At 38.3% G+C, this 12,658-nt stretch overlaps 1 protein-coding gene across 2 annotated transcripts in view; it reads left to right on the plus strand.

Moving 5' to 3' along the window:
• The window catches only part of MAP3K5 (mitogen-activated protein kinase kinase kinase 5), a 109,167-nt gene that overhangs the window by 53,519 nt on the left and 42,990 nt on the right, over nt 1-12,658 (plus strand). For both annotated transcript variants that reach the window (XM_063309546.1, XM_063309553.1), the window contains exons 8-11: nt 3,141-3,253; nt 4,241-4,400; nt 9,899-10,052; nt 12,355-12,462. In XM_063309546.1, the coding sequence (XP_063165616.1) occupies nt 3,141-3,253; nt 4,241-4,400; nt 9,899-10,052; nt 12,355-12,462 (535 nt within the window). The remainder of the gene's footprint in view (nt 1-3,140; nt 3,254-4,240; nt 4,401-9,898; nt 10,053-12,354; nt 12,463-12,658) is intronic.

Genomic DNA, 12,658 nt, shown 5'->3' on the forward strand with positions numbered 1-12,658 from the left:
CATAAACTGGGGAAAAGGATTTTCTCCATTACTATCTGGAGATTAACCAACAAGCCAGGCAGAAGTTAAATTGGGGTGGGGTGGGGTGGGGGGAGATCCAAAGCTTGCAGGCAGCAGAGTTCATGTGATGGCAGTTTCCAAAATAAGAGATGGCATTAGCCTAGCCAGTATTACCAAAACAGCAGGTTATAATAGATAGAAAAGAGCAGAACAAGGGAGGAGGGGTACTAGAAACTGAAGAGAGAAAATAATTTGCTGGTAACAAGCTACTAGCAGAATACTCTGGACTGTTGTTATACACGTTCAGGGCATTTAAGAATGCTGAGGACAGCCATGGTGTTGGATTAAAGTGGCTTTGGATGGTGAATATATTGGCAGCAATTCCTTCCCCATAGTCCTATCAGCTGTGCAACTAGTGGAGAAGTGCTCCTAATCACTGTTGCTACTCAAGGCCTTCCTATTTGAGCAGCAAAACTGGATACAGCAGCTGCTGCTGCAACACAGAAAGGACAAAATCAGTGAATAGCAGTCACTGCTCTGAGCAACTTGTGCCCATATTGGATGGGTGGGAGTGATCCTTGGAAAGAACAGATCAGTGCACTGTTGCCTTCTTCTTCTGTGGCTATATCAGGCCAAGCCATCGCTTGTTGTGTTTATTTAATAAGAAACCATGGTTGGTCTCCTGTCTAAGCTGCAAACCATGGTTCAAAATCACAGTGACAGGATTCACATGACACAGTCCATAACCTAACAAGCCATGTTATAATTAGCACTCTTATGAATTCAGCGTAAGATGAGCCTTGCTGGATTTATTTCAGCTTCATATTTTCATGGTAGATAGGAAAGAGGATAGATACCATCATAGCTGGCAAGCAGTATCTTACTGGGAAGGGTTTATTCTTCCAGAGAAAAACATGAAGAGAGAATTTGACTGCAGTTTCTCCTCTGGGTTAGACTGTGGGAATGCAACTATCCTGATTTTTGATGTTAGCCCTGAACTGATAGAGCAAGGGGTTGTGTTTCAGCCTGGACTTTGCCCTTTTTTTTTTCTCCTTGTGAGGTTTTAAAACTTGTGGCTCTCATGAACATTTGAACAGGGTTAAAATGAGCAGAAAGGAAGGAGTTTCTTAGGGAGGGTTTTTTTTTTAAAATGAGGGCTGATGTTGGAAGTCTTGAATCATTGGCACTCTTTTTCCTTTGCTTTTCTTCGCCCTTTTTAATATTAGTTTAGGAATAGTCAGTCAACAACAGTCGTCAACAGTTGTTGACTGACTGTTGACTTGTAATTATTTTGTGTGATGAAGAGTTCTGGAAAATGCCAAAAGCTTGCAGTAGTTGCTTAAACGAAAGCTGCTCAAACTGTGGCTTGTTTTAACTGGTTGCTGTACCAACTTCTTGTATTTCTTCTGGTAGCTGGCACTGCAGCGAAGCCCCTTTCCCCCAGAGACACATGAATGGGCTAGCCATTTGGCAGACCTAGCTGCTTCTTCCCTAGCACATGAAGTTTGTACTCAAGGAGCAGGAGAAAGTTTCAGTCCATAACTGGTTACATTCTAGAAGACATAAACATGCTCGCAATAGATGACTTTAGAATTATTATTTTGCAGCAATAACAGTACTAATTGTGCTTGAACGATGTGCAGGTTATATGGATTTTAGAACTAAAATGGTGGAAATCCTTGTTTTCATTTGAATCCCAGCCATTACCTTTAGCCTTGTTTTGTGATATTTAGACAGGATATAGGCAGAAAATGGTGAACATGACTTCACTGTGGTATTTTATCTTCCATGCAGCATTGCTCCACCACCATCTGCTTACAATGTTGTTATGTCTGTTGTTGTTGGAGAGCAATATATCTGGGAAATACATACTGCTGTATTTTTCCCTTTTCTGCCTTGTTTGCAACAGATATTGCAAACACACATACTTTGAGTTGGACTTCTGCAGATTTAGGTAGATCGATACTGATGTAGAGATCCTTTTTTGCAGACATTTCACCTCAGCTCTAACTAAAAATACGTACAACAAACCTGGGCTATTGTTATCTGAGAAACCCTTAATAACCCAACAGCAATAAAACTGATGCCATAACTATTCATTATATGAAAATATATGTAACTAAAGCTAAGAGCCTATTATTGTGTGGTTATTGTTATTTGCTGTTATTACTTCTGTTCAGTGCTGGAGCATGTGCTTTGCATGGGAAAATTCCCAAGTTCAATCTGTGGCACTCCCAGGGAATGGCTGTGAAAGACCCACCCCTGGGACCTCCACCAGCACTTGCCAGTCAGACTTAATCTAAATTCCATGTCCCTGGATATTTCCGGATGGGGACTTCTGTGTGGGACAATTAAAATTCATTGTACAGCACTTACTCAACAGGAATAAGCCTGCAGAATCACTCAAAACATGTGATGTTAGCTATGTAATTTATAACTTTTGATGAATAAGGCTGTTAATAATTACTGGTTGTGATGGCTAAATGCTACTTCCATGATTAGAGGCAGCAATTGGGAAATACTAGTAAAAGAGGACTGTTGTCTGATTTATGGGCTTATGATTTAAATATCAGATTAGACTATATAGGAACAGGATGCTGACTTTTGGCAGGGTTTTTATATGCTTAAGTTGGTTGTTACTATTAAAATACATTCATGCCAATGAATTTGAGTATTTTTGCCTAATTTGCCTAATCTTTTCTTTTAGCTAGAATACTGCATAACTTCCTACATTTATTCCTGTAGATCCATGCGATAGGAATAATCTAATTAAATTAATTTAAACATTAATAGTAGTGTACAGTGAGTGGGTTAAAATCATATTTCTAATATAAATGTCAAAAAGAACTTAAATGTTGAAAACATATATTTTTAGTTCTCACTGCAAAACAACAAAGCTGTTGCCAAGCTATATATTTTTCATAATTGCAAAAACAGAGAAGAAGGAAATGATAGGAGGATGGTGTATATGTTGGGCTCCTAAAATAACCATACCACCCAGATGGAATATAACAGAGGATGTTGTGCTTGGATAAGTTAGTTGAGTTGTATTAACAGGTTGTGGTAATCATTTAAGAATGTCCCCAAAATATAATTGCATCATAATGAGTTACTTTTTAAAGAAATGTTTTCTCTTTTAGGTTCAAGAAGGCATTTGAGTCAGAACCATCATTGCAGTCAGGAATTAATTATGCAGTCCTCCTCTTGGCTGCTGGGCATCAGTTTGATACCTCTTTTGAGCTACGGAAAGTTGGTAATTATAGCTTACTGATTCACAAGCAAATCAAATTCAGTGACAGGATTTCTTCCAAGTTCTGTTTTATGGGAAGCAATCTCATGATTGAAGTCACAGATCCTTGTTTCTTAGCCATTCTTCATTTCAGATACATTTTCCATTGAAAGAGCATACATTTTAGGCTACCAGATTGTTTTTACCAAGTGATCACTTCGAGTGAATTCAGTTTTCTAGGTTAAATTTCTCTCACAGACCTGTAATAGCTCAGGGGTATCATTGAATAAATTGTGAACAGAGTTGATGAACTCTGTCTATTCTAGCTAACTAAATAATTTTAGATTGAACTTAATTTTCCAAGGAAAACAGTTTTGTTCCAATGAAGTCTTCCATGCCATTATTTCCCTTTAAGGATGTTCTTTTTGAACAATAAGAAGTATATTTTGCTGTAAATGTAGAATCCATAGTAATAGCTCCCGACTTTAAAATATCCATTCTTTTAGCATCATAAGGCTGTTGGGTTAATGCAGGGCATTATGAACAAGCGACTGTAGCAGGCCAATTTTTTAATTACCAAGAAACAGTAAAACCTCATTTCAATTTTACAGACCTCCCACTGAAACCTCCATGAAAGAAATGAAGGTTGCTCCATAGCAACATTTTGTGACTTCTGTTGACAACATGTTGTCATATTTATCAGTTATGCTGAGTCCCTTTAAACCTCACTGTTTTGTTTTTGACATTATCTCTGAGGTTAATAAAACTTGTGCAGATCTGAAGAGGGAGACAAATGTATGAAAACAATGAAATGCTGAAATTAGGCAGTGGCTCAGTTTCTAAATTTGCAGTACCTTAGTGAGTAACAACTTCTGCTTAGGTTTGGTTGATACTATTAAGTTTGGAAGGTCTACGGCTGTATTCTTCAGCCTGGCAAGTTTCTAGATGGGTTGGGATTCCAGTTCCAGAACTCCCACCAGTATAGCTGAATCATAATTTTATTTTTTTCAGGAGTTAAAATAAGCAGCCTGCTTGGGAAGAAGGGAAACTTGGAGAAATTGCAAAGCTACTGGGAAGTAGGCTTTTTTCTGGGAGCCAGTGTCTTAGCAAATGATCACACAAGAGTGATCAATGCCTCAGAAAAGCTTTTTAAATTGAAGACACCAGCATGGTAAGCAATATAATCGTATGCCATTAATGTATGTTTAGTTTTCAGATAAAGTTGTGTTGTGAAGATGTAGGTAATTTTGGGTAAATAAACTGTTTTGTACACCACATTGGCACCTGAGGATGAAAGTACACAGTACATAAAATGTGTGTTGTCCAGCTATCCTTCTGTTTATTTTTCCTTATTAAGCACTGAGTTTTGATTCTGAATCCAAATTGTGAAATTTGAAGAGAAGAAAATTAATCTTGCTTAAATCCAGTTTAACAGAATTTGTGCCCAACCTGAGCATTAGATAGTAGCAAAAAGACATTAAAAATTCTCCTTGCTGTCATCTTATGGTCATCCTGATTTTTGCAGCCCAGATAGGGTAGTTCTACAGAATAGGGGATAGAAGCCAAGCCAACAGAAGAGGTAGACCAAAGATGAGTCCACCAGAGAATAGAGATGGATAAAGGGCAAACTTTTTTTAAAAAATGGACTGTCCAGTTTAATTCTATACATATGACCACCCTACTTTATGCCTCTTGTAGTAAGTGGATAATGCTTATTTAGAAACTTTTCTGCCCACAGATGAACTGTTAGCCCATGTAAATATAGTGCAATATTCAGCAGACCTCTCAGGCTAGAATAGTTCTGGTTCTGTGTCCAATTCCAATTCTTTTATCAGTTTATAACAATTCTGGTTTTTAATCAATAAGAGGGCAATGAAGAGTTGAACCAAGTGGCTATTTTACAGTGTGTAGCCTCTGTTTGATGTTGTACTTAATGCCAGTTTGTTGGATCAGTGAGAGATTTCTGCATGGTATTTACTTTTCAAAAGGCACCAAGCAACAAGGTAGTAAGTGGGTCTGGAATGATGGTTCTTTAGTTACCTTTCAACATGAAAGTATGTCAGACATTTTGCTGGGTACCGAGATGAGAAAATGGATTGTTGTTGCTAGGCAACCATAATTCCCTCCGTCAATTTGAGTTCAAACTGTGATGAGGAGAGATAGAAACCAGATTCAGAGAAGAGATAAGGTGTTACAGAATCATCTTATGTTCTACTTCCACCTTTACATATCCATACAGCCTTTCGTGTTTACTCAGGCATCAATTCATGAGGCATATTTCCATATATGTATGCAAAAGACATACTCAGTGCTATCAGTGATGCTTTTTTGCTTATGGAATTTTTCAAGGATACATTTGTAACTCTTTCATAAATTCCCATCATTGTTGTTTTGGTTTTTTTACATTTCTTCTGCCATGAAAAAATCCATCAGTGTTGTGTATTCAGTCTCATTAAGAGCTTTGTCTCTGGAAACAAACCTGATTTTATCAACAGCTGTTTAATATTTATTTATTTAATTAGTTATTACTTCAATTTATGTAGCCACCCATCTCAAGTACATAACTTTGGGTAGCTTACAACAGTTAAAAACACAGCCCAAAACACAATACAATATAAAAAAACAGATAAAAATCATATTAAAATTGTATAAAAAGCTGTATAAAATAATTAGCAGCCAGGGTTCAGAAACAATCAACAACATTCAACAAGACCACTGAACAGGCTGTACTACACATCCAGATCCCCAAATCCAGTGGCAAACCCCTGTCTTTAAAGCCTTATGAAAGGCCACTAGGCTCGGCCCAATCTGATCTCTGGGGGATGGTGGTCCAAAGGGCAGGCACTGCAACAGAAAAGGCTCTCTTCCTGGGCCCCACCAGATAACACTCTTCAGGAGATGGGGCTTGGAGCACGCCACTCCTGCTGGACCTAATGGGACAGGTAGATGTAACTGTGGAGAGGTGGTCCCTCAAATAACCTGGTCCCATGCCATGTAGGGATTTATAGGTCATCACCAGCACCTTGAATTGAACCTGAAAGCATACTGACAGCCAATGCAGCTCATGGAGCAGAGGTGTAATATGTGGTGAATGGGGAGTGCATGTAACTGCCCATGTGGTTGTATTCTCCACCAGCTGTAGCTTCCAGATGATCTTCAAGAGCTGCCCCATGTAGAGCACATTACAGTTTTTCATTTGGGAGGTGACCAAGCATGAGTAACCATGAATAAAGCCTCCCGGTTCAGGAATGGGCACAACTGGTGCACAACACAAAGTTGTGCAAAGGCCCTCTTGGCTACGGCTGTTATCTAGTTCTTTGAACAGGAGTTGTGAGTCCAAGAGGAGCCCCAGATTGCACACAAGTTCTGTTTTGGGTAGTGCCACCCCATCCAGGATAAGAGATGGAAAGACTCCAGAACCAGATGGCCCCAAAAGCCAAAGTCATTCAGTCTTGCTAGGGTTGAGCTAAAGCCTGTTGTTCCCTGTCCAAACCCTCGCAGCCTACAGACACCAAGACCTCCACAGCATCACTTAGTTGGCATGGGGTGGAGATTTAAAGCTGGGTATCATCAGCAACTGATAGTACCTCACCCCATGCCGCCAGAGGTCTCGCCTGCTATGCTGCTTGACTTTCATTACTAGAGTTTGCAGATCATTTGTAAGTTCAGCTATAGATTAGTATCATCAGCATAGCTCAGGTTACTGAAGTTTCCTCTTCCAATTTTAAAACCATAGTCATCTTCCACTCCTTCCCTCAGTATATACGCTGCCTGTAGGTTGAATAAATAAGGGTAAATTTGGCTTCTTCAAATATTCAGCATGCATCAGCAATTCTGACTCATGTTCCTTGGCCTCTTCTAAAGCCAGCTTGAACATCTGGCATCTCCTTTTCCATGTCAGTCTCTAATCTGTGTTGGATGATCCTAAGCATTATTTTGCTAGCATGTGAAATTAAGGACATTGTATAATAGTTTGCACAGTCTTTTAAGTCTCCTTTCTTTGTTACTGCTTTGCAGATTCACCTCTTCCAATATGTTGGCCACTGTGTCATTCTCCAGATTTGCTGGCATAGCTTGGTTAGAGCCTTTACTGATTCTTCTTCTGTCGCTTGCCAGATTTCTATAGATATTCCATTAACTCCTATAGCTGTCCAACTTGGTAATGACCAGAGTGCCAATTTAACTTCATCTGCTTGTAAATAGGGAATATCTTCTGAGGTATCTTGGATATTGATATTTCTACTATACAGAATTTCAGTATCCTCCTTCCATCTTTATTTGATCTCCTTGGAATTGGTTGCTATTTATCCATTTCTCTCCTTTAGCATAGGAGAATGGAACCTTCTCCTGAGTTTGGAGATCTTTTGGAAGACTTCCCTTGTTTTTCCATGTCTGTTTCCATCTTCAGTGTCTGCAGATGTTATTGTAATACTGCTTCTTGTCTCTTGTAACAGCATACTGAAATGCTTTGTTATGTTCCTTTCTCAGATCTTTGTCTTTCTTGGCTTTTGCTTCATTTCCTTTTTTGACAATTTCCATCGTTTGTTGTGACATTCCAGTTTACTTTCTTCTGTTTCTTGGTCATTGGCAGTCTCTTTTCACATTCATCCTTAACAAACTCTTTGATTTCATTCCACAGTTCTTCAAATTTCTATCAGTTAGGTTCAGGACTTTTAACACGATTCCTGATACTGTCCTTCAAAATGGTGGGTATATGGTCAAGATCATATTGTGGAAACTGGTTGGAATTCTTTTTCTTCTTTGGCTTAACTTGGAACATGCATATGAGCAGTTCATGATCTGTTCCACAGTCAGCACCTGGCGGTCTTGGGTGCTATAACTGAGCTCCTCCACCTCTTTTAGCAGTAATATAGTCAGTTTGATTTCTGTGTACTCCATTTGGTCATGTCTGTGAATACAGGCCTGATTCTGGTTGTTTGAAGACAGTGTTAGCTATGAAGAGATCTGCAGTGGCGGAAATTGGTAAGTCACTGTCCTGCTTCGTCTCAGTTTCTTAAGCCATACTGTCCAACTTTTTCTTCCTTAATATTTCCAACTTTGGCATTCCAGTCTCCAGCCACAAGCAGCACATCTTGCTTGTATGTTCTGTCAGTTTCAAATTGAACTGAACATAAAACTCATCAACCTCCTCTTCTACATCAGTTGTTGGAGACTAAATTTGGATAATTGTCATATTAAAGGGTTGTCCATGAAGTCTGATTGATATCATTTGATTATTGATTGCATTGTACTCAAATATTGTCCATGCTTAACTTGGAACAGTCCTTCCTGACTGTGAAAGCAATGCTGTGCTTTCTTTGTTTTTCATGTGCTGAGTAGTAAACAGTATGATCTTCTGACTGAAAGTGTCCAATTCCAGTCCATTTCAATTCATTGATGCCTAAAATGTCAGTGCGTAGTTCATTTCATCTTTTACTGTGTTGAACTTTCCCACATTCATGCTTCTTATGTTCCATATTCCCATTATAATTCTGTCTTTGCAGTTTTGATTTTCTTTTCCTGCATGACATCATCAGCAATTAGATATTCCAAAAGCTGTAATCTAGCTTCATCATAAGCACCATCTTAGTTCTTTCTTAATAGTATGTTGAGTGTCATTCAACCTGAAGAGCCCATCATCCGGCCCTGTATCATCAATCACTTTTACACTGTCTATGTGTATGATTTTTTTTTTGTAAACACACAAGTAGCTTCTCCCAGACCGTATGATGCCTTTGACATTGTTATTAAGTGATTATCTACCGCCAGCATCTTCCCATCTTGCTGCTGCCCAATATACAAGGTGCCTGCTTGCTTTAGCTGGGCAGGTGGAATGACCTTCATACCTTGGGTGACCCTGCTAGGATTATATACTCTTGGCATATACTCCCAGCATTAAAGTAAGGTATTTGGAAATAATACAAAGGTTTCTCTTATTACAACCAGACTGCAGTTCCATCTGGCAAAGTACCTGATATGGTCTAATAGACAGTGTTGCTCCAAGCTCAGATGTTTCTCCCCCCAGATTTTTTTATATGTCAGAATTTAACTACTACGCTATAATTGAGCTACAGTATACAGCATGCATGTTCAAATGCTGAAAGGATTCTTGCAAGTCACTTATATCCTAATTGTTTCTTTGTATACCATGGAAATAACAGTTAGACACCAGCATAGCTGCAAAGTGTTCTGTGATATAAATACAAGTTATTTTTTTAAAATCATTAAGAGCATGTACAGAAAGAATCATGCTTGATCTTGGAATTCTTCACTGGTCTATCTGGCAGTAAACGGTTCTTACAAGTAACAGCTAACACAGAAGTATTTTCTTGAATAAAAAAAAAAGAAGAGAAGTAGTGCACTTACTAATTTCCAGAATGGGAGTAAAATATGTTTCCTTCTGTCTGTAAAGTAGTAGGGAGTCTATGCAAGACAGTGTGATATATTGTCCTAAGCACCATGGAAAGTGGAAGCTATTTTTTAAAAAACTTACCGTGGAGTAGGAAGGGCTCTGTACAGGAAGGAAAAGAGGGGTCTGTACATATTTACTCAGCCAATCAGTTTTGTGATGCACTTTTTGGTCTGTGTAGAAAAAGAATGTGGTAAAGATCACAAGCAGTAATATAAAATGTTGCAAACTTGTCTTTCTTTTCTACTGGTTGATCCTAGGTATCTCAAGTCCATCGTGGAGACCATTTTGATATATCAGCACTTTAAGAAACTGAATCCAGATCAACAAGTAGGCAAACACGAACTTGTAGACTTTTGGATGGACTTTCTAGTTGAGGCTACCAAGACAGAAGTCTCTGTCGTTAGATTTCCTGTAAGTATAATTTAAACACTGTTCATTTCCTGTTTGTCTTGCCACATGATTATTTGAAAAGAAAAGTGTTTTAATCTGGAAGGCAATAAAAAATAATACAGAATTAAACTGATCTTTATTACGATACAGACATCCTGCTTTTCCTGCAAAGAACATGGTTCTCTTACAGTTTTATTCTCAGTCTCACAACACCTTTGGCTAAAAATTATGATTGCCAACTTGAACTTCATTGCTAAATGGGGGTTTGAACCTGGGCTTCTTAAATTGTAGTCCGTCATTCTAACTATTTTGCCGGTTAGATAATTTGGACTATTGCATCTTTTTTTCTTGGCAACAGGTTGAAACATTTCCTATTCAATTCAATTATAATTTTAACAGTTGCCTTATTAAATGTTCTGTGGATTTCCTTCTCTCCAGTCTGTGCACAATTATAACAGATTAATTGTGCAAATGAAGTGGGATGTTTTGTTTATTCCCTTGAAAATGTTTAGAAAAAAGAAGAATCAGATGTCATCTTTCATCCATTTACTTATTATAGGCCTGGCTGATGCCACCATTTTCATTCCATAAATTATAGCTATTGCCAAAACCTATACTTTAGTTAAATATTATTCCAATATTTCGGTTGGAACCAAATGTTCTGTTTCCAGCTTGTGTATTCACCAGTTGCATGATTTCATACCTCATACTCGGCAATCAGGTACTTTACTGCTCTTTACCTTTCCTTTTTCACGGCCAGCTCCATCACACTGCTTTTCCATACAGTGTCGTTTTAGCCCTACTGAACACTGACCCTTAACTAGCTTTAGTTGGGGATTCTGAATTTACAGGCACTTCAAAGATCCTTGCTTAAATTTAAGGAAATATATACAGTATACGGTTCTTTACTTCAGCATAATGCGTGCTCTGAACTTACCAAAGCAATGAACAGCATAATCTTGCTTTGTATCTACTATTTCCTAAAAGGGAATGAATGCAAGCTAGTGTCTACTTTTATGAAAGCTGCAATCTTCTGATTGCTACTTTCTTTACAGCTATTCATTATTTTTTATGCATGCTTCATCCTGCTGTACTTGTTCCCCTATATGAAATAATTCCTTCTTCCTTTCTCATCCCATTTTCCCCACAAGACTTTCATTTGTGTAGTCTCACAGAATCGAAGAAAACCAAGCAACAAACATTCTATTCTTGTCCTAATTATTCTTTTTCACTGGGCTACAATTACTCTATTTATCATCAGATAAACCAAAGCCATTGCACTCTTGATAATTTATTTAGAGTGGTAACTGTGGCATTTTCACCTCATGTCTCACCAGTCTTTTTATTTGTTGAACCAGCAATTTTCACTTTTTCTTTTAGTTTTTCCTTCCCTGGAAAAGGAAAAAGGAATTGGCAGCCTCATTGCCTCTTTCTGTACAGAATTCAAATGTATACTGAAACTAGGAAAATAATAGCTACGTGTCTCCCAATAACTTTGATTCAGGGAGTTGGTCTGGAAAATAACCTTTTCAAATGAAGCCACAAAGAAACCAGTATTAAATAAATGGAGAAATATATGAACACACACACTTTTTTAAAAGTTTCTAGTAACAAAGGAGATAGAATAGGATCCTGATTTGGAAGAGAAAAAATATTCATCTTATAATATAATGTCATTTTTATTTAAACTCTTCCATGCACATAACAAAATAAGAGTTTAGATTCTTACTACAGATTTTGCTGTGTGCAGCATGCTACTAAGGGACGCGGTGGTGCTGCAGGTTAAACCGCTGAGCTGTTGAGCTTGCCGATCGGAAAGTCGGCGGTTCAAATCCGCGTGACGGGGTGAGCTCCTGTTGCTAGCCCCAGCTCCTGCCAACCTAGCAGTTCGAAAACATGCAAATGTGAGTAGATTAATAGGTACCACTTCGGCAGGCAGGTAACGGCGTTCCGTTTAGTCATGACCACGGAAGTGTCTACGGACAAACGCCGGCTCTTCGGCTTTGAAACGGAGATGAGCACCGCCCCCTAGAGTCGGACACAACTGGACTTAATGTCAAGGGAAACCTTTACCTTTACTTTAGCATGCTACTTCCTCACCAATTATTTTTTTAGCTATTGTTAGTGCATAAATATAAGAGACTCTGCAACAGGCTTTCAGTAAATGGTTTAGCTAATAAAATTAAAAACCATATAGAGAACACTTACTACAGTGCCTTATAATGTTCAATTTGTCCCCCCACCCTACCCCAGTTTAATATCTAAATACTGAGACAATTTGAGAAAAATAGTTATTAACAGTTTTTGTCGTTTTTGCTTGAAGGTTTTGATACTAGAACCTACAAAAATCTACCAACCTTCATACTTGTCCATCAATAGTGAGGCTGAAGAGAAGACTGTCTCTATTTGGCATGTTATGCCTGATGATAAGGTGAGCTGCCTTCCTTGCATTTTAAGAAGAAAAGCTAAGTATGGTCACCTCTTTCTAAGCTGCATCTTGTAACCAGTTGATCACTCTGATACAGTGCAGGAGGCTAAGGGAAATGTTTAAATTCCAAAGAATTTGGTATTTGAGGGAGGAAAGATAATGGAACATTATCGAAGAAACCTAAGGAAGAGGAAGTAAT

Source organism: Candoia aspera, chromosome 1 (genome assembly GCF_035149785.1).
Source record: "Candoia aspera isolate rCanAsp1 chromosome 1, rCanAsp1.hap2, whole genome shotgun sequence".
NCBI lineage: Eukaryota > Metazoa > Chordata > Lepidosauria > Squamata > Boidae > Candoia > Candoia aspera.